General features: G+C 47.0%; 1 protein-coding gene across 1 annotated transcript in view; it reads right to left on the bottom strand.

The window, feature by feature from the left end:
• LOC306940533 (uncharacterized protein) overlaps positions 1 to 22,978 on the bottom strand; it is a 156,773-nt gene that overhangs the window by 24,696 nt on the left and 109,099 nt on the right. Inside the window, exons 13-16 of the mRNA XM_079525631.1 lie at positions 21,783 to 21,955; positions 14,309 to 14,403; positions 3,091 to 3,149; positions 950 to 1,121 (exon numbers count right to left, since the gene is read on the bottom strand). Coding sequence (XP_079381757.1) covers positions 950 to 1,121; positions 3,091 to 3,149; positions 14,309 to 14,403; positions 21,783 to 21,955 — 499 coding nt within the window. The remainder of the gene's footprint in view (positions 1 to 949; positions 1,122 to 3,090; positions 3,150 to 14,308; positions 14,404 to 21,782; positions 21,956 to 22,978) is intronic.

Raw genomic sequence — 22,978 nt, 5'->3', positions numbered from 1 at the left:
CTGTCAGGATTTAGAAGAGATTTGTAGAATATGTAATGTCAGGTCTAAATGGGTTAACCCATTTTGGGCGGGGAACCCCTTTTGGTGTTATGTTATGCTTTAGCTATTGAAAAATAGCAGATCTACAAGCTCATAGCGCGCCACCGAGTGGCACGCTACGAGCTTGTAGATCTGCTATTTTAGAAAAATGGAAGAACCTATATATCTCGTGTTGTGTTTACAGCTATCTAGCTATATATCTTGTGTTGTGTTTATAGCTATCTAGCTATATATCTCGTGTTGTGTTTATAGCTATCTAGCTATATATCTCGTGTTGCGTTTATAGCTATCTAGCTATATATCTCGTGTTGTGTTTACAGCTATCTAGCTATATATCTCGTGTTGTGTTTACAGCTATCTAGCTATATATCTCGTGTTGTGTTTACAGCTATCTAGCTATATATCTTGTGTTGTGTTTACAGCTATCTAGCTATATATCTTGTGTTGTGTTTACAGCTATCTAGCTATATATCTCGTGTTGTGTTTACAGCAGACTCCTCACTCATATTATGTGCAGTTTGGCAACTTGAAAGCAAACCTCGCATGCCTCGACATTGTATTTACCTGCCATAGTGTCAACCGCCCTACCCCCTGTGTCGGATCGGTGGTTAGACTGGCATGTTTGCCGATACCGATATGAACCGATGTGACAAAAAAGGGGCCCCGACACCGATACTTTTCCCGATACCGATACAGTATCGGGACATCTCTAGTTTTCATGCCCCTTGAAGCCTTATGTTATACTTTCTATGTTATGCTTTGCCAAAACAGCAGAATCGGCTCATAAAGCTTGTGTATATTCCGCTATTCTTGACATTCCCAAAAAACAGGGACGTCAGGTATACAAAGTGGACTTCCCACACGCACACGCACACACACACGCACAAGACACCCAGAGACGAAGACGTACCGCGTGCGGTTGCTGTTGGACACGCAGCGTGGCGGCGGGGGAGGAGGTGAGGCGTTTCTCCCACTGGTTGGGCTGAGGAGGGGAGGGAGGCGGCGCCTCCATAAAGGAGCGCTTTAGCTGGCTAATGCTAGCCTGGTGTTTCAGCACCTCGTCTTGGGTCTTATCATGGTCCCTGATGGGGGGAGGAGGGGGGGGGGGAGAGACAGGAGAGGGGGGTTACGGGGGAGGTGGGAGAGAGGGAGGTGAATGAAAGAGGGAGGGACGGAAAAGAAGGAAACATGGTGAGGGGGGAGGTTGGGATGGAGATCAGAGATGGAAGAGGGCATGGGAGAGAGAGAGAGAGAGGAGGAGAGCGGAATGGAGCGCACAGGGAGGGAGGAAGGTTAGAGAGGAGGAACCCGCGGAAGAGCGGGATGAAGAGGAGGTGAAGAATGGAGGGATGGATGGAGAGAGAGAGAGAGAGAGAGAGAGAGAGAGAGAGAGAGAGAGAGAGAGGTGGAGGTGTGGATGATAAGCACAGGGGGGAGGATGGGGAGGTAAAACAAAAAAAAACAGAGTTAACAAGAGGGATTTGGATGGAAGGAGAGAGAGAGAGAGAGAGAGAGAGAGAGAGAGAGAGAGAGAGAGAGAGAGAGAGAGAGAGAGAGAGAGAGAGACAGAGGAGAGAGAGACAGGGGGGGGGGGGGGGGGGGGGGGGGGGGGGAATCGGGGACAGATTGGGGTTCAACAGGAACATTAGTCTGTCAATCGGGAGGAAAAACAAGATGGCTGCCAAGTCTCACCGAAGCTCGACTTGCCTTGAAATGGCATTTCATTTATTAGCTCAATAAAATGTGATTATGTGAAAGGGGTTTGCATGAAGTTCAAACGACTGTAAACACCACAGAAAACTCTGTATTTGTGTGTGTGTGTGTGTGTGTGTGTGCGCGTGCGCAGGCTACAGTGAGACAGAGCGTATGCATCTTGTTTGGGGTGTGTGTGTGTGTATGTGTGTGTGTGTGTGTGTGTGTGTGTGTGTGTGTGTGCGTGCGCAGGCCACAGTGAGACAGAGCGTATGCATCTTGTTTGGGGTGTGTGTGTGTGTGTGTGTGTGGGAGGCAGAACATTAGGGCAAGACCTCACAACAAGGGACTGACAGTGATGGTAATCACACACACACACGCACGCACACACACACACGCGCACACACACACACACACACACGCACACACACAGCTCATCGAGCATCAATATCAGTCCCCATGGTTCAGTGAGTATAGGAGCTGTTTGCTGGTTTAGTGTCATTCAAAAAAACCAAAACAAAGTGTCGTCACTCAACACCGGCGGTAGCCAATCGCAGCCTGTTGCCAGAGTACAGGAAGAAAGGTCCATATATGGGCGTTAGACGAGGCAAGGATTAGTAGGGGGTTAGTCGAGAGAGGAGGAGGGAGGGAGGGGCTCCCTGGGCAAATTATTAGAACACAGTCACAACCGCTGACCGAGAAGAACAAGGTCAGCCGCTTGCAAAAAAAAAAAAAAGAAACATGAAAATAACAGCACTCAACATGCATAGCATGCAAATATAGAATCCATTGATACACACATACACACACACACACACACACACACACACACATATCAGGGCTGATTCAATTCATGTAGAAACCCGTCTCATCCGGTTTCTTCAGCAATATTTGAACTCGGACGAGAAAAAAAAAAAAAAAAATCTATCAATTTGTGGAATTGATTGATCCCGACAGTGAATTGAATCGAGCCCACAAACGAAGGCCTGGTTTACACGTTTAATCGTGCGGCGATGTCGCAATAGCCGATCTGCAAGCTCACTGCAAGAGCACCGTCCGCAGCAGCACCACCGCGTCGCGGGCTTGTAGATCGGCCGGGGTTCTGCGCACGGCAAACGTGCACAAACCATGTGCGTGTAATAAGTCAGGCTTGTAAAAACACACGTGCACGACTGCATGCACGGCACACACGCAGAGCCGGAGAGTGCCGGAATTAAAGGCAAAAAGCAGCCTTGTAATAACAAACACAGCAAGCTGTAGTTTCTGATTGTGGCCGGTAGATGGCGCCAGAGTACAGAAGAAGATGACATTTTTTTTTCTTGCTTTTTTGTGGGCCATCCTGTGGCGCCAGTACCAACCTCCAACATTAAATTACTGTGCCTCACATAAATATTGTCCCCACGCACTCTCCCTGGACTCTGTGAAGGGCAGACACACACACACAGCACACACACACACACACACACACACACACACACACATACAGAGCACAAAAAGAAATGGAGAAAATAAATAAATGAATAGAAATGACACTTGAGGGGCGCTCTAATCGTCAAATTCCGTGCTCAGCCAATCAAGTAGTCTCTAAAGCTGGGCATTGGAGGCGCTAGCGCCCCTCAAATTAAAACTAAAATCTAGGGTAATGATGTAAATGAAAGAAAAAAAAGAAAAATAAATCAATAATACATTGGAAATAGATAATCATTACAATAAAAAAAAAAAAAAAAAAAAAACTAAATGGATGAAATATCTCAAATGGAGAAAAACAAAATAATACATGGGATAAACATACAGTACAAGAATAACACGGATAAACAAAATAAAAATCAATGGAAGCAGGTGTGGGGTGATAACGAGGCTCAAACTCCCAGCTGTGGCGGAGTGGAAGATGAGTCCAAAGAACTACACACAAGAAAACTAAAATACTCCCTCGCTCGTCGTCACAGGGAGTTCAGGTGCGTTAGTGCTTTGTACCCATGTTCATATCACACATGCATTCAGGAACACACACACACACACACACACACACACACACACACACACACACACACACACACACACACACACACACACACACACACACACACACACACACACACACACACACACACACACACACACACACACACACACACACACACACACACACACACACACACACACACACACACACACACACACACACACACACACACGTCAAGTCATCACGACACACAAACACATCGACATGCCTTCAGTGAAAGCCCCCAGGTAAAGGAAAAGCGACCACAAAACACAACGTTGAAACCCGAGAGACAGCAGCAGACCACACTGGCCAAAGCTGGTCACCTTGAAGACGGTGAGGTGAGGGTGAAATTGCCCTTTGAGCTATACCTGTTCTGTTTTGCAGTGGAGGCTATAGGACTATAGGAGCCCCAAGGCCTTTAACCCATTCTGGGGCGGGAAGCCCCTTTTGGTGTTTTAAACATGTTATAATTTAGCTATTGAAAAATAGCAGATCTACAAGCTCATAGCGCGCCACCGAGGGACGCGCTACGAGCTTGTAGGTCTGCTATTTTTGAAAAATCGTGAAAATATTTATTTCAGAAAACTGGAGGATTTAGAATATTCTTTTTAAATGTCGAGGTCAGCCCCAAGGCCTTTAAAGGTTCCATGACATACATTTTCATTTCTTTTTTTGGTTTTTCATGACCTGAACAGTGGATTTTCTGTGGTCTGGAGGGTTTTCTCTTTGCCTTTTGAGCCGAAATGAAAACAGGCAGATGGCAAAAATTCCTATGTCATATGGGATTTGTGGACTCCTACATCACACAGTCCACAGGCTAATCAGAGCACTTGTTTGAGCCAGAAAACCCCCAGAGACCACAGAGAAATCTAATTTTAAAGTTCAGGGGTTTTTTTTGGGGGGGGGGTGAAATTGAGCTTAGAAAAATAAAATAAAACCCAAACTTTTTTTTTTTTTTTTTACGTCACGATCCCTCCAACGTGACCAATAAGAGAGGAACAAGGGTCCCAATGCTAATGTACAAATACAAAATAGAGTGAGGATGATCTCAAATTCACTGAAATTCCGAACGACAAAATCTCCTCGTTGTCGATTTAACTCCGAGAGTGTACAGTACATTGCATTTGTACACTCGCAGAGTTACAAACAGACGACGGATTTTTACCGCCGTGCGGTGATATTGATGTTTTAGAAGAGTTTAAAAAAAAAGATATAGAATATGATTTCTTAAGAGAGCCAAGGGGCAACCTCACCCTACGCTACAGAAACCAAACCCAGCGAGTGACAACTGAACCAACCAACAAGAGCGACTCAAAATGACTGACAGACCAATAACTACGCCATCAAACAGTGCGTTATGAACCTGAGAGAGGGCGGGCTCTGTGGCTCCATACGACTGTTGGCATGGCATCGGGGAGAGAGAGAGAGAGACACAAATCACACTTTACTCGCTAAACGCTGCAGCGCAATGCGTGGACAGTGTTGCACGTCGGCATTCATTCACAGTCACTCTCAAAAGTCGTTTTGTTTGTTGTGCTTCCGAACGACCTTTCCTCGTTTTCTGAATTGAAATATCCCCAATTTACCAGACAACATTTTTTGCTTCGCAAGAGAAAACCATAGCTAGCATATGAACCTATATATATATGCAATAATAATAACCTGCTTTTTGAAGAATATTACAAATTGAGTGGTAGAGTTTAAATGCATTGAGTATCTTTTCTCTTTTTTACTTTAATAATACAAAAAAAAAAATATATATATATATATATATATATATATGTAAAAGATATGTGTAAAAGATATTTAGTTACAACCCATAAAATGGGTCCCGAGCCTCCCGACCCATTGATTGGGGGAAACGCTAAATCCACCTTTCAGCTACATGAGAACAACTCCCCCCGCATTTCTTCCTCGGGGGAGTTTGAAAAGCATGCTGGGTTGATAAGAAGAGAAAAGGAGAGCGAGGCCCTTACAGACCTGACCCAGTGTGACTTCAGCATCGCCGAGGCTCAACTCCCCGTCCTCCACCTGCGAGGACAAGGCCGTGTGGTCACGGCAATAATGGGCGTGACAATATGGATGGTTGGGGGGGGGTTGGTGTTGGTTGAGGGCGGGGGGGGGGGAAAGAAAAAGGTGAAATGGGATCATGGGAAATGTAGTTATTTCTCTCCCCGCCCGTCCACCCACCCGCCCGCCCGCCGGCGCCACAGGGGATCTCAGGCTAGTTAGTGACGTGGTGAACGCTGCAGCCTACTACCCCGGGCCGCCAAGAGGAGTGAAGCATGATGGGACACTCTGAGCAGGAGACATTTATGACTCATGACCGTGACATGGACAACTTCCTACTCTTCAGTGGTCAACACCAAGTCGGCTAGCTAGCCCCTTCCTTCCTTCCTTCCAAACAACACACAGTTAGTTCCTTTTTGTTTTTTTACTTTTACTATATTAAACAAGTTCATATCTTTTAAGTGTTATTTTTAAACCCCCAAGTGTTTTGTTTTACATTAAAAGTCTTAACATTTGGTTATTTTCTTAAAATAAGTATTTCTTAGTCAAAGCAAAGATGATTACCTTTAGATATTGGATGTGCTCACAATGTAATTTCCTAACATGAATGGGTTGGGGGGGGGGGGGGGGGGGTTGAGAGACTGGGGGAGAGGGGCAGCCTAAATCTGGGGGACGAGGACGAGGGGGGGTTGAGAGACTGGGGGCGAGGGGCAGCCTAAATCTGGGGGACGAGGGGACGAGGGGGGTCGTCGAGAGACTGGGGGCGAGGGGCAGCCTAAATCTGTGGGACGAGGGTGGGGGGTTGAGAGACTGGGGGGCGAGGGGCAGCCTAAATCTGTGGGACGAGGGGGGGGGGGGTTGAGAGACTGGGGGGCGAGGGGCAGCCTAAATCTGTGGGACGAGGGGGGGGGGTTGAGAGACTGGGGGGCGAGGGGCAGCCTAAATCTGTGGGACGAGGGGGGGGGGGTTGAGAGACTGGGGGGCGAGGGGCAGCCTAAATCTGTGGGACGAGGGGGGGGGGGGGTTGAGAGACTGGGGGGCGAGGGGCAGCCTAAATCTGGGGGACGAGAGGGACGAGGGGTTTGAGAGACTGGGGGCGAGGGGCAGCCTAAATCTAGGGGACGAGAGGGGGGGGGGGGGGGTACGTGTAACACCTTTTCCCCACATCATTTAACTGGCATAAAGCTTGCACCTACAGTTAGTGTAGGCATACTATCTATTTACAGTTATGTTTCCTGTTCTAGCACTAAGCCTTCAGCGTAATCATTCCATTTCCATCTATGTGGCAAAACAAAGTGCATCGAGTGTCAGTTTGGACATAAAATGGTGATTGTAGTGACGGCCTCAATCGCCTGGTATTTGGTGAATATACAAACTGTTAAGGTCTCAAATATAACACTGAATAAGTAAAAAGAAGATGCACCTGTACAAGCTATATTATTAGCAGCTATATATTAGCAGCATGTCTCCTTATAGAGTCCACAGTAGTCACATGCCGTATTACCAGCAAGGCAGGTGCGACTGATTAGTTGCCTCGTTTGGATACAGAATATTGTCGCTGTCGGGCGTAAACCTTGCGTGTCCAAAACCGTCACTTTTTCGGGAAATGGAAAAAATAAAATATGAATAAACTATGTTCCAATGGATCCAATCAATGTAGTTCTTACTTAGTGCTCTTCTTAAGACTTTTCATTGGTTAATAAAGTTAATATAAAATATAAAAGCCATGGACAGACTTCCAACGTCCATGTTTTTGAGCACGTCATTAGACAGCAGGTGAAAGGCTTCAAGAACGTTCTAAATCTTTTAAAAAATAGCTATCTACAAGCTCACAACGCCCCCCCCCCCCCCCCCCTCCCCTTACAAAATAGGCCGTTGACTTCTGAAATATTGGCGACGCAAGGTTTCCTCCGGACCGCGACGATATACGCGACACCTGCTCGATCCACACGGGGAGATTTATCCACAGCGATAACGATGACATTGTTTGTTTTCTACAGTCCAGTTCTGTTGGTCTGTTCCTCGCTGACATCTATAGGTACCTTTCAAAACCTTTCAGGCGAAAGGTACCTCTGGAAGCCGCACCTCTGATGAGCCACAGCTCATTCAAATGTCTTCTCTCTTCTACACACGTTAATAGTTTTCTAAAAAAGGACAGACCTTTGCGCGTTTCCCTATGGAGATACAGTACCACATGTTGCCTTTTTTCTTGTTTTTTTTAAAAGAAGCACTATTGTACACTATTCTGGATTATTTTACTCTACCTACGCACAGTATAACGTTTCTCATTTATTATCATAGAACTCAACCTGACCTCAATCGCAGTCTTCATCTAGACTTATACATTCACTAGCAGCGCTATAGTGATCACATATCCATTTACTGTCATCAGATATTGCATTACATATATAGTCTCTCTCTCTCTCTCTCTATATATATATATATATATATATATATATATATATATATATATTTGTATCATCAATCTATATTTCCTCTTTGACAATAATTCTATAACACTCTTTCCCTCTTTTTTTTTAACCCATTTTGGGGCGGGAACCCCTTTTGGTGTTTCAAGCATTCTGTTATTCTTTAGCTATTGAAAAATAGCAGATCTACAAGCTCATAGCGCGCCACCAAGTGGCGCGCTATGAACTTGTAGTTCTGCTATTTTTAAAAAATCGTAAAAAAATGCGGCACAAATCTTTGAATAGGTATTTATTCTTTCAGAGCGGACGTTTTTTATTTATTTCCACGTCAGGCCTAAATGGGTTAAAGTCCATTTAAGATGAATTAACTATTCAAAAGTCTATCTTCTCTCTATATATATATACAAAGATTACTGTAACAGTGGTGGGAATCATGGGAAGCCGGGAAGGTGAAAGGAAAAGGGAAATAAGGGGGATCGCGAGGAGGAGGAGGGATGCAGAAAAAGAAAATAGGAAGTGCGCGCAGACACAAACTAAACGAGATATTAACAGGGTTGGGTATACGAGGACAAGGTGTGCGTCGTCTACGCAGCCGGATCGCACAGCTCCAGCGTCCAGGCGACGCCCGCGTGGCTGTAGTGCCTCTGGATCGGAGGCGTGCGCGCGGCGGGGGTGAGCGGAGACGACTCGGCGGCGGCGTGAACGCTAACGACGCCTAGCCGCGGCGGCGGGACCTGGCCGCCGCACAGCCTGGCGGAGGCCGCCGGTGGAGGCGCCGCCACCCGCCGCTTGGTGGCCGACATGCTCTCCACGAAGCCCAGGGTCAGGCCGAGGGGCGTGGCCAGGAGCAGCGCCAGGCCCACGGAGCGGCTGGCGGCGGCCGTCAGCATGACGGCCAGCAGGAAGAGGGCCAGGAGCGAGGGCAGGAACAGAGGGCCGGGGCTGCTCAGGTAGCGGTGCGCCGAGGGGGAGAGGCGCGAGAGGGCGAGCGCAGGAGAGGGCAGGCGGCGGCGGAGCGAAGGGGAGGAGGAGGAGGAGGATGGGACAGGAGGAGGAGGAGGAGGAGGAGAGAGGGAGGGACGAGGAGGGATAGAAGAGGCGGAGGAGACCAGGGAGCGGAGGAGAAGCGCCGGTCGGACGGGGAACCCCCCCGCGCCGAGGAACTTTGAGGCCAAAGAGGCGAAAAACGCATGTAGACTAAACGGTCTTTCGCTGAAAGTCGACATTTTAAACGCGGGCGCCAGCTTAGCCACCGACGTCGGGACGGTGAGCGCAAAGAGGCTCATTTTAGTCAGAGCCCGCGACGCCACATTGGCGGGCCGCCACCAACGCTGCGCGACGCCGCCTTTCCCAACCGCCACCAGGCACAGGAAACGCAGCACGAGTGACACGCATTTAACCACAGCCCTCAGCGGGAGGCGCCAGCAGCTCCGCCCGATGCCCGACGACGCTGCGTCCGTCGCCAAGGCTACGCCCTCGCAGTTCAGCTCCTCCCCCAGGAGGAGGGGCGGAGGCGCGCGAAGGGAATCGAGCACGAGATCGTGGGGGGCGTGGTGGTCCGAGAGCGGGGGAGCGGTACGCCGGGGGGAATCCGAGAGGCGCGCGGCGGAGGAGAGGAGGGCGTCGCCGTTGTCGACGGCGTCCTCGTCCTCCGAGATGTCCGACAGCATGCGGTCGAGCTCCGACATGGAGTCGAGGGAGGGAGGGATGGAGGAGAGGGAGGAGGACGACGAGAAGGAGAGGGGGAACATGAAGATGGACTGCTGGGGGACGAGAGAGAGAGGTGCACGTCGAAGGAGGGGGAGGAACGCAGTAACACAAAGCACAAAGGGTGAAAGGGTGAAACAATGTGCACGTGCGTTAATTCGCAATCGTTTCGTTTTGGGGGGGAAATCGTGAAGAAAACAGCAAAAAAAAGGAAGGAAGGGAGTGACAGACGGAAAATAACGTGAGTGCGAGGAGGGAAAAGAGAGACACGGAGAGAGAGACACAGAGAGAGAGACACAGAGAGAGAGACACAGAGAGAGAGACACAGAGAGAGAGACACAGAGAGAGAGGGAGAGAGAGAGACACAGAGAGAGAGGGAGAGAGTCACAACATTAGTCAGTGGTAGGAACAGTACAGCACCACAGGTTACACTGAAGTGAAGTGAAGTGACCGGCAGGGTGCACCAGGACATCGGAGAGTGTACAACGGGTAACCAGAGGGACCCCTGAAGTGTTTGGAACTCCAAGAATGTGCAAATGGAACCAGATGGACCACTGAGGAGGTGCTGCACGTGTCCACAGAGAACCACCGGACTCCTTTGAGCCGAGGAGTGCCGCCATGCATTTGCATTAGAACTGCAGACTCACTCCCCAACCTTCCGCCGTATAGTCTGAAAAAGTGAAAACCCACCTCTTCAGACTCCATCTTAGGGGCCGATATATACTCCTATTTTACCGCTGTAGTGCCGAAATGATTTCGGCTCGTCGGAAATTTTCAGTAGCACCGAAGAGCCGACTTTAGGACGTCCCCCCCCCCCCCCCCCCGAAACTCAAATGACGTCACATTGTAGGCTCTACAGAGCCGAACCGACTTTTATTCGGCTCTAAAATAGGAGTATGAATCGCGCCTTAGCCCCGTAGCACTTGCCCTAGCCTCGACAGCCTTACAGGCGTATGCAGAGGCTCAATTTATGGAATTTAGATAGCATTTTATGTAAATATAGCACCCTATACTCAGTATAGCGTATATGCATAGTTTCATTAAATAGATATTCTAACTGTTAGACGGATGTTAGGTTCAAGATCCTTGATGGCTCATTTCTATGTATTTGATGTGTTACCCATGTGGTGTCGATTAAGAGCGTCTGCTAAAAGCTTCAATTGTAAATCGCATGCGATGTCCTATAGCGCTCGCATGCAACGTTTGTCTAACTTCCGTTTAACTTTTTAACAGTAATTTGGTTCCATTTGCACCCTTCTCGGCAGCTAAAATGAACACCAGGGAGTTCACGGCGAGGGTAGAGACTAGAGCGTGCCACTGTTGGGAAGAAGAGAAAGCAGAGGAGGTTTAAAGTACACGGTGCTCGGAGGAAGAGGAGGAGGAGGAGGAGGAGGAGGAAGAGGAGGAGGTGGAGGAAGAGGTGGAGGAGGAGGAGGAGGAGGAGGAGGAGGAGGTTAGGAGGTGAGGGAGGTGAGAGCGGGAGCGAGGAGGAGTCAAGAGGGAGTGAAAACGGGGAGGTCAAACAGGAGGTACAAAACAGTGTAGAGAGGTGCTTCCCAGACGTTTTTTTAAGCCCGTGACCCAAAAGAGAAATAGTAGTGCAAATGACTATAACTAAACTATAACTTAGTTATTGTTTATAACCAAAAGGAAACAAAAAGTAAATAAAAGTGAAAATAGCAGATCCACGAGCTTGCAGATCGGCTATTTTCACCACTTCTACAAAATATCTTTGTTTTCCCAATTTAGGTAATTTCTTAGATTGTTCGTTGATTTCTTCATGGAATTACCGGGGGGGGGGTAAAAAATGTTTTGAATAGTAATTCTAAACAAAATGTAGGAAACAAAATGAATAAAGAGGCCCGTAAAAAATGTTGTTTCTGCAACCCATCCTTGGGTCGCGGAACCCGCAAGATAGGACCGACAATGGTGATAGAAGTACTCCCCTTTTGGTGTTTTAAACATTATGTTATAATTTAGCTATTGAAAAATAGCAGATCTACAAGCTCATAGCGCGCCACCGAGTGGCGCGCTACGAGCTTGTAGGTCTGCTATTTTTGAAAAATCGTGAAAATGTTTTTTATTTCCGAAAACTTTCAGGATTTAGAATACATTTTGTAGAATTGTTCCCAGGTCAAAATGGGTTAAAAAAGGAACAAAAAGAGAACATTCAGCCTAGAGATGGTGCAATTTTGCAACACCTCTGCCGCACAAAAGGCTTGCTAGTTATTTCCCCCTTGCATTTTGTTTTGATAAGCTGATCTGAACTCGTTGAGCAACTGAAGACGTCAAAGGAATATAGCGGCGCAAAAATGGTAAATCTCGAGTACAACTATACCTCATACCTTTACTCGAGCACGGCAAATTGAGTGCACGATGTACAGTAATAATTGACTAAACGTTAGGTTACTTCCCATCACCACTGGCGCCGGTCGCTCAGTAATTTGTCAATGTTCCTTCAGCTGGTCCCAGCAGCTGACAGCGGTTTAGCTGATTGTGGACACGGTCACGCCAAGCAGACCACAGGATATACAGTATATGGGCTTATGTAACACTGTTAACTAAATCCTAGCTGGGTCTCAACCCATTCTGGATGGTAAGCCTTTTTGGTGTTTTAACTAAGCATTATGTTATACTTTAGCTATTGAAAAATAGCAGATCTACAAGCTCATAGCGCGCCACCGAGTGGCGCGCTTACGAGCTTGTAGGTCTGCTATTTTTGAAACATCGTAAAAATTGCGGCACAAATCTTTGAATATATGTTCTTTCAGAGCGAACGTTTTTTCTTATTTCTACGTCAGGCTTAAATGGGTTAAACCCCGGGGCGGACCAGGCAGACACGGGAACACGCACGCACGCACGCACGCACGCACGCACGCACGGACACAGGGTCACGTCTTCCTCACAAACTCAACCACTCCAATGACAGGCAGGACGTATAGCCTTATATGAACGCGCTCTAGAAGAAGATATTCCTTTCGTGCTGTGCCATTTATCGGTTAGGCCGTGTCCTATATAGTCTCGCGTTTGCCAGACTGTTGCCTCCCGCTATTTCCGAATGCTTCCATCATACAGTCTGGAGTCAACGGAAGAGCCGTCATGAGTAAAAAATATAAAGCGGAAGTGGAGCCACTTCCGTTTCGTCTTACTAATATAAAAATTTAAAAAAAAAATATATAGCATAGCATAGCATATATAGCTTGTTGCTTAGCAGAAAAAAATAAAAGAAAAAGCTCTAAAGATTTTTTTTAACCCATTTAGGCCCGACCTCAAAATTAAAAAAAAAATCTTCTAAATCCTCCAGTTTTCTGAAATAAATATTTTCACGATATTTTCAAAAATAGCAGACCTACAAGCTCGTAGCGTGCCACTCTGTGGCGCGCTACGAGCTTGTAGATCTGTAAATTATAACATAATGTTGAAAACACCAAAAGGGGTTCCCGCCCCAAAATGGGTTTAAATATATTTTCGTGAACGGAAATGGCAGCTTCCTTACATGGGATTTCGAGAGGTGTACTTCCAAGACTCTCTATATAGCATTCGGAGATTGTGGAATATATAGTTGTCTGGCTACTGGCGAGACTAGCCGTGCCCTAACAATGGAATAGCCTCCGCGGCAGACAAGCTATAGCCGGGTCGGTGTGAGATGTGGCTCCAAAAAAACAAAAACATCATTCTGTGAACGTTAATGGAAAGAAACGGCGTGCAAATCATCATCACGTTGAGCGTCCTCGTCACGGGCAATACAATTTGTCGAAGAAAAAAAAAAAAAACACACTGATGCTTTCTTGCGGACATGCACACACACACACGCGTGCGCACACGCGCGCAGAAGCAGACACACACACAGCGCATCAACGCGTGCAAGTCCACCTACTGGAGACAACATTATGGTCACGTTAGGCATCTATACGAGACCTGTGGTGGGGAAATGGAAAACGGTTAAAACGGAGAGATCATGTCCCGTCCCGTCTTCTTTGGCTTCTTTCTTCTGCTGATGATGTCTAAATGAACGTCGACTCCGGGGGAGGGGGGGGGGGTTACCGTCCAGGACCGAAGCCCTTGTGTCGTTTATTAATAACATAAAACAGCGGACCTTGATCCAACGACAGAGCACACTGCGACAGTAAAAACACACCGTTAAATAGAACCGGTTCTACAGTATACTATAAGTTCAACCACACCCTCCACACACACACACACACACACACGCGCGCACGCACACGCACACGCACACACAGTAAAAGTCTGTTAATGTACGCGTCCGTAACTCTGAGAGTCCACAAATATGGACTCTCAAGAGTTAGACGAGCGCAGGATTTTGGCCGCCGCCGCCGCCGTCTGCCAAGGACGTTCGTGAGAAAAGGTCTACCTTTCTCTCACGCTCCTCCGTGACAACATCCATCCATCCATCCATCCTACTCACCTTAGAGTCAGATGGAAGCTCCAGGTTGGGGTCGTGTCCGTTCACGATCCCCGAGGTCGGGCTAGAGTCAGCGTCGGTTATGCTAATCGCTGGAGCTGGAGACGAGAGAGAGAGACGCACGCACACGTACACGCACACGCACGCACGCGCACACACACACACACACACACACACACACACACACACACACACACACGCACGCACACACACACACGGGGTAATTAAAGCATGTCTGTCTGTTGGAATTTAAGTTTATTTTGCACGTGCGTTATCTGCTCACGCGGAGGTGGATTAAGCTCAGTGGATGGAACTGGTTTAAAGAAAAAAGCACAATACTTTTGTTCCATTTTAAACATTAACGTCAACATAAACATTAACGTTATACTTTAGCTATTGAAAAATAGCAGATCTACAAGCTCATAGCGCGGCACAGAGTGCCGCGCTACGAGCTTGTAGATCTGCTATTTTTGAAAAATCGTGAGAATGTGGCGCAAATCTTTGAATATATGTTCTTTCAGAGCGAACGGGGGGGGTCCCTGGAACAACATATTTTTCAAATGGGGTTTCGCGGCCAAATACAGATAATTCTGGGGCTCCTTGACATGAAAAAGGTTGAGCACCACTGACATTGAAACATACGTTTTTCAGAAAACCGCTAGGATTTAGAAGACAATTCTGTAGAATCGTCGTCAGGTCGAAATGGGTTAAGACGATAGTGCACTTGACCTGAGCCAGTGTACAGTACTCCACCTACTGTACCTACTGTACAATTAAGAAAACCGTATATTTGATAAAAAACAAAGCAATGCAGCCTCATCAAAGTTGCTGTTGTGACTTTATATATTGTCAATGACTTCCATGAGAGGGGACTGTCCAATGGAGTTAAGAGTCCAAAGCACTTTTTACTACTTTCCATTGGTTCAATATTTTTAAAACACAGAGACGTAAAGGGTGTTCAATAGCACTGATTTATGCCAGTCAAAAACTTCAAAAATGGAGTTATGAGGTTTTCCTTCCGACAGCAACAGATTATACAGTAGTATGAAAGGGAAGTGAGTGGTTTAGGACACAGATGTAAACATTTTAACCCATTGTGGGCGGGAACCCTTTTTTGGCGTTAGCATTATGTCATGCTTTAGCTATTGAAAAATAGCAGATCTACAAGCTCATAGCGCGCCACCGAGTGGCGCGCTATGAGCTTGTAGGTCTGCTATTTTTGAAAAATTGTGAAAATATTTATTTCAGAAAACTGGAGGATTTAGAAGAAGTTTTTTTAAATTTCGAGGTCAGGCCTAAATGGGTTAAATAGCCATTCATGGGAGGTGCTGTAGTGGCATATTCAGCTCAGCAGGGGTCAATGTTGCACAAAAACAATAAGAAGACAAAAAAAATGCATTGCATGTTTTGTTTCAAGAAACTAAATCCGACCTCACTGCAGTGCATGCTCCCACGAGAGAATATCATTTCTCTGGGAAAATTGGGGCCTTTTGAAAATCCACCGTCGTCAATTCAACTTCATTGGGTGAACAAATTGACATTATGGAGAGAGGGGGGGGGGGGGGGGGGTATCGCATACGTTTTCTATGTTATTGTTTCAGTCTTGACTGAATGCTGCATACCGTAGGGTGTCCCTATACTAAGCTACACCTCTCTCACTCTCACTTTTCTGTCTATATCTCTGTGACAGGAAACACATGTCGCAATGCTATTTCCTGTATCTGTTCATGACCCCATGCCTCTATCACACACACACAGGCACGCACGCAAGCACACACGCACGCATATCATGACCTGTCCCCACATACTATATGGATATTTTCCCACTCAGTTTGAAAAACTAATTCTGTCGTGGGGGAAAAAAAGAAATCGATCACAGAGAAACAAGCTATGGTGACCCAGAAAACATGGATGGATATGGAATATGGAATATATGGATGAGGTGGAGTTGCAGACTTGTAAATTAGACCCATAGCGGTGCTCACATAGCATAAACAACCCATCCTTTCAGGTGCATGGTTATTAGACATCGAAACTTTAAAAAAAAAATCTTCTAAATCATGACAGTTTTCTGAAAAAACCCTATGTTTCTATGTCGGTGGTGCTCAAACTATTTCATGTCAAGGATGAAATGTCAAGAATGATATGTAATTGGCCGCCGACCCCCCCATCTGAAAAACTTCCCAAGAAGCAAAGATTGGAGTTAAAAACGTTCACTCCGAAAGAATATATTCAAAAGATTTGCGCCACATTTTCACGATTTTTCAAAAATAGCAGACCTACAAGTTCATAGCGCGGCACCAGTGCCGCACTATGAACTTGTAGATCTGCTATTTTTCAACAGCTAAAGCATAACATGATGCTTAAAACACCAAAAGGGGTTCCCGTCCAAAATGGGATAAAAGGGACACTTCTCCCCTTTTTCTATACCAGATCATATTTTAATGATGTTTGGGAGACAAGAAACACTTTCCTGGGGGGGGGGGGTTATGTGGGTAATGTGTGTTTATTTAGATATTTCAGTATTTCAAAGTGTCTCTGATGTCATGGACACTGGTCATGGACTACATGTTGTCTCAGAGTGTCTCTGATGTCATGGACACTGGTCATGGACTACATGTTGTCTCAAAGTGTCTCTGATGTCATGGACACTGGTCATGGACTACATGTTGTCTCAGAGTGTCTCTGATGTCATGGACACTGGTCATGGACTACATGTTGTCTCAAAGTGTCTCTGATGTCATGGACACTGGTCATGGACTACATGTTGTCTCAAAGTGTCTCTGATGTCATGGACACTGGTCATGGACTACATGTTGTCTCAAAGTGTCTCTGATGTCATGGACACTGGTCATGGACTACATGTTGTCTCAGAGTGTCTCTGATGTCATGGACACTGGTCATGGACTACATGTTGTCTCAAAGTGTCTCTGATGTCATGGACACTGGTCATGGACTACATGTTGTCTCAAAGTGTCTCTGATGTCATGGACACTGGTCATGGACTACATGTTGTCTCAAAGTGTCTCTGATGTCATGGACACTGGTCATGGACTACATGTTGTCTCAGAGTGTCTCTGATGTCATGGACACTGGTCATGGACTACATGTTGTCTCAGAGTGTCTCTGATGTCATGGACACTGGTCATGGACTACATGTTGTCTCAGAGTGTCTCTGATGTCATGGACACTGGTCATGGACTACATGTTGTCTCAGAGTGTCTCTGATGTCATGGACACTGGTCATGGACTACATGTTGTCTCAGAGTGTCTCTGATGTCATGGACACTGGTCATGGACTACATGTTGTCTCAGAGTGTCTCTGATGTCATGGACACTGGTCATGGACTACATGTTGTCTCAAAGTGTCTCTGATGTCATGGACACTGGTCATGGACTACATGTTGTCTCAAAGTGTCTCTGATGTCATGGACACTGGTCATGGACTACATGTTGTCTCAAAGTGTCTCTGATGTCATGGACACTGGTCATGGACTACATGTTGTCTCAAAGTGTCTCTGATGTCATGGACACTGGTCATGGACTACATGTTGTCTCAGAGTGTCTCTGATGTCATGGACACTGGTCATGGACTACATGTTGTCTCAGAGTGTCTCTGATGTCATGGACACTGGTCATGGACTACATGTTGTCTCAAAGTGTCTCTGATGTCATGGACACTGGTCATGGACTACATGTTGTCTCAAAGTGTCTCTGATGTCATGGACACTGGTCATGGACTACATGTTGTCTCAAAGTGTCTCTGATGTCATGGACACTGGTCATGGACTACATGTTGTCTCAAAGTGTCTCTGATGTCATGGACACTGGTCATGGACTACATGTTGTCTCAAAGTGTCTCTGATGTCATGGACACTGGTCATGGACTACATGTTGTCTCAGAGTGTCTCTGATGTCATGGACACTGGTCATGGACTACATGTTGTCTCAGAGTGTCTCTGATGTCATGGACACTGGTCATGGACTACATGTTGTCTCAGAGTGTCTCTGATGTCATGGACACTGGTCATGGACTACATGTTGTCTCAGAGTGTCTCTGATGTCATGGACACTGGTCATGGACTACATGTTGTCTCAGAGTGTCTCTGATGTCATGGACACTGGTCATGGACTACATGTTGTCTCAGAGTGTCTCTGATGTCATGGACACTGGTCATGGACTACATGTTGTCTCAAAGTGTCTCTGATGTCATGGACACTGGTCATGGACTACATGTTGTCTCAAAGTGTCTCTGATGTCATGGACACTGGTCATGGACTACATGTTGTCTCAAAGTGTCTCTGATGTCATGGACACTGGTCATGGACTACATGTTGTCTCAAAGTGTCTCTGATGTCATGGACACTGGTCATGGACTACATGTTGTCTCAGAGTGTCTCTGATGTCATGGACACTGGTCATGGACTACATGTTGTCTCAAAGTGTCTCTGATGTCATGGACACTGGTCATGGACTACATGTTGTCTCAAAGTGTCTCTGATGTCATGGACACTGGTCATGGACTACATGTTGTCTCAAAGTGTCTCTGATGTCATGGACACTGGTCATGGACTACATGTTGTCTCAGAGTGTCTCTGATGTCATGGACACTGGTCATGGACTACATGTTGTCTCAAAGTGTCTCTGATGTCATGGACACTGGTCATGGACTACATGTTGTCTCAAAGTGTCTCTGATGTCATGGACACTGGTCATGGACTACATGTTGTCTCAGAGTGTCTCTGATGTCATGGACACTGGTCATGGACTACATGTTGTCTCAGAGTGTCTCTGATGTCATGGACACTGGTCATGGACTACATGTTGTCTCAAAGTGTCTCTGATGTCATGGACACTGGTCATGGACTACATGTTGTCTCAAAGTGTCTCTGATGTCATGGACACTGGTCATGGACTACATGTTGTCTCAGAGTGTCTCTGATGTCATGGACACTGGTCATGGACTACATGTTGTCTCAAAGTGTCTCTGATGTCATGGACACTGGTCATGGACTACATGTTGTCTCAAAGTGTCTCTGATGTCATGGACACTGGTCATGGACTACATGTTGTCTCAAAGTGTCTCTGATGTCATGGACACTGGTCATGGACTACATGTTGTCTCAGAGTGTCTCTGATATCATGGACACTGGTCATGGACTACATGTTGTCTCAGAGTGTCTCTGATGTCATGGACACTGGTCATGGACTACATGTTGTCTCAAAGTGTCTCTGATGTCATGGACACTGGTCATGGACTACATGTTGTCTCAAAGTGTCTCTGATGTCATGGACACTGGTCATGGACTACATGTTGTCTCAGAGTGTCTCTGATGTCATGGACACTGGTCATGGACTACATGTTGTCTCAAAGTGTCTCTGATGTCATGGACACTGGTCATGGACTACATGTTGTCTCAAAGTGTCTCTGATGTCATGGACACTGGTCATGGACTACATGTTGTCTCAAAGTGTCTCTGATGTCATGGACACTGGTCATGGACTACATGTTGTCTCAGAGTGTCTCTGATGTCATGGACACTAGTCATGGACTACATGTTGTCTCAAAGTGTCTCTGATGTCATGGACACTGGTCATGGACTACATGTTGTCTCAAAGTGTCTCTGATGTCATGGACACTGGTCATGGACTACATGTTGTCTCAAAGTGTCTCTGATGTCATGGACACTGGTCATGGACTACATGTTGTCTCAAAGTGTCTCTGATGTCATGGACACTGGTCATGGACTACATGTTGTCTCAAAGTGTCTCTGATGTCATGGACACTGGTCATGGACTACATGTTGTCTCAAAGTGTCTCTGATGTCATGGACACTGGTCATGGACTACATGTTGTCTCAAAGTGTCTCTGATGTCATGGACACTGGTCATGGACTACATGTTGTCTCAAAGTGTCTCTGATGTCATGGACACTGGTCATGGACTACATGTTGTCTCAGTATAAGACAGCCCTCACCACAAAGCCGCCAGTGAGTCTCTCTCTCCAACGTTGAAGCACTGGGCCCTACTGGTAAGAGGTGGGACTGCAGGCGGACCCGTGGAGTTATGACCAAGGACTGTCTAAAGAGGACGATACGCGAATACCGTACGGGCGACGCCATGTTGCTCCATGGTGCTCCATGGAAGGAAAGAAACATGCACAGTTGAGACCAAGGAAGCTGAACGCGGAAGTGTTGGCTGCATATAGCCCATTGCGCATGTTTCTTTCCTTCCATGGAGCACCATGGAGCAACATGGCGTCGCCCGTACGGTCTCCGCGTCTCGTCCTCTTTAGACAGTCCTTGGTTATGACGAGGAAACCCTGTGCAGCTGGGGGCTTTAACATTGGGCGCTCCCCCCTGTTTGCACTTTTTGCATTTTGGGCACCACATTTTTGTGCCCAAATCGGGGAAAAAATGCGGAAAGTAGACTGTTCTTCCGGGTGCTACAAAACGCCACTGAGCCAACTTCCACTGAAATTAATAGCGGGGGGGCGGGGGGGGATCGCTCCGGTCTCTATCCTTTTAATTCCATGGTGGGGTGAGTGCAGCAAAGCATTGTGGTCATTGTAGTCATCCAGCAGTGGGACCACTGTGTCCGTGACATCACAGACACCGAAATACTAAAAATATCTAAAAACCAGAGGATCTGGTTGCAACATACACAGACCATGGGCATACAGTACGAGTACGTCATGTATGTATGCATCGTCTCTATACAGTGTGAGACTTTTACAGTGTGAAAGTCTTTTGAATAAGACACCATTTCAAAATCTTAGTCTTTTAGTCCTTATTCAGGACGGGAACCCCTTTTGGTGTTTTTAAATTAAGCATTATGTTGTGCTTTAGCTACTGAAAAATAAGCAGATCTACAAGCTCAACAATAATGTATAATGCACTTTGTAGCAAATTCCAAAGTGCTACAATCAGGGTAAAGACAAAATAAAATGACATAATATGGGTATGGTGACGTATATAGAGTATTTGGGGAACAACATGGGGGCATGAAATGTGGACGCCGGCCGGATAGCCGGCCAGACTGCATGTCTCCCCGTTCCGTCCGACCATCCGTCCATTTTGTATCCATCCATCTCCAGCTGACACAATTTCCTTTTGCAGTCCACTCATCCCTCCCTTAATCCATTTAACCATTAACCCATTTTGGGCGGGAACCCCTTTTGGCGTTAGCATTATGTTATGCTTTAGCTATTGAAAAATAGCAGATCTACAAGCTCATAGCGCGCCACCGAGTGGCGCGCTACGAGCTTGTAGGTCTGCTATTTTTGAAAAATCGAAGAACAACCGTCATAGAAACATAGCTTTTTCAGAAAACTGTAATTTTCAAACAGACATTTTTCAAATCTGATCTCAGGTCAAAACGGGTTAACGTTTCTCCTACTATTCCATTTGTGCGTGTGCATGTGTGTGTGTGTGTGTCTGTGTACGTATACGTGTGTGCGCGCGTGTGCGCCGCTACCTCCGTCCAGGCTGCGGCTGATGCGTTTGGACGAGGTGCGCTGGAAGTTGGGCGCCGGCCGGTCGATGAGGGAGCTGGCCACGCGCGTCTGCGTCTGGGTGCGTCCGCTGTAGCGGAACTTGGAGCCCAGCGTCAAGAAGCGGGCCTTGGTGGGAGGCTCCGGGGTGTTCAACCTGACGGGACAGGAGAGAGAGAGACACAGGAGAACAACACAGGGAGAGAGAGAGAGAGAGAGAGGAGAACAACACAGGGAGAGAGAGAGAGACAGAGACAGAGGAGAACAACACAGGGAGAGAGAGAGAGAGAGAGAGGAGAACAACACAGGGAGAGAGAGAGAGACAGAGGAGAACAACACAGGGAGAGGGAGGGAGAGAGAGAGACAGAGGAGAACAACACAGGGAGAGAGAGAGAGAGAGACAGAGGAGAACAACACAGGGAGAGAGAGGGAGAGAGAGAGACAGAGGAGAACAACACAGGGAGAGAGAGAGAGAGACAGAGGAGAACAACACAGGGAGAGGGAGGGAGAGAGAGAGACAGAGGAGAACAACACAGGGAGAGGGAGGGAGAGAGAGAGACAGAGGAGAACACCACAGGGAGAGAGAGGGAGAGACACAGGAGAACACCACAGGGAGAGAGAGGGAGAGAGAGAGACACAGGAGAACAACACAGGGAGAGAGAGGGAGAGAGAGAGACAGAGGAGAACACCACAGGGAGAGAGAGGGAGAGACACAGGAGAACACCACAGGGAGAGAGAGAGACACAGGAGAACAACACAGGGAGAGAGAGGGAGAGAGAGAGACAGAGGAGAACAACACAGGGAGAGAGAGAGAGAGAGAGACAGAGGAGAACAACACAGGGAGAGAGAGGGAGAGAGAGAGACAGAGGAGAACAACACAGGGAGAGAGAGAGAGAGACAGAGGAGAACAACACAGGGAGAGGGAGGGAGAGAGAGAGACAGAGGAGAACACCACAGGGAGAGAGAGGGAGAGACACAGGAGAACACCACAGGGAGAGAGAGGGAGAGAGAGAGACACAGGAGAACAACACAGGGAGAGAGAGGGAGAGAGAGAGACAGAGGAGAACAACACAGGGAGAGAGAGGGAGAGAGAGAGACAGAGGAGAACAACACAGGGAGAGAGAGGGAGGGAGAGAGACAGAGGAGAACAACACAGGGAGAGAGAGGGAGGGAGAGACAG

Source organism: Electrona antarctica (assembly GCF_951216825.1).
Source record: "Electrona antarctica genome assembly, chromosome: 17".
In the NCBI taxonomy this organism is placed as follows: Eukaryota; Metazoa; Chordata; class Actinopteri; order Myctophiformes; family Myctophidae; genus Electrona; species Electrona antarctica.
Note: the sequence above shows the minus strand (reverse complement) of the source record. Positions and strands in the feature narration are given on the sequence as shown.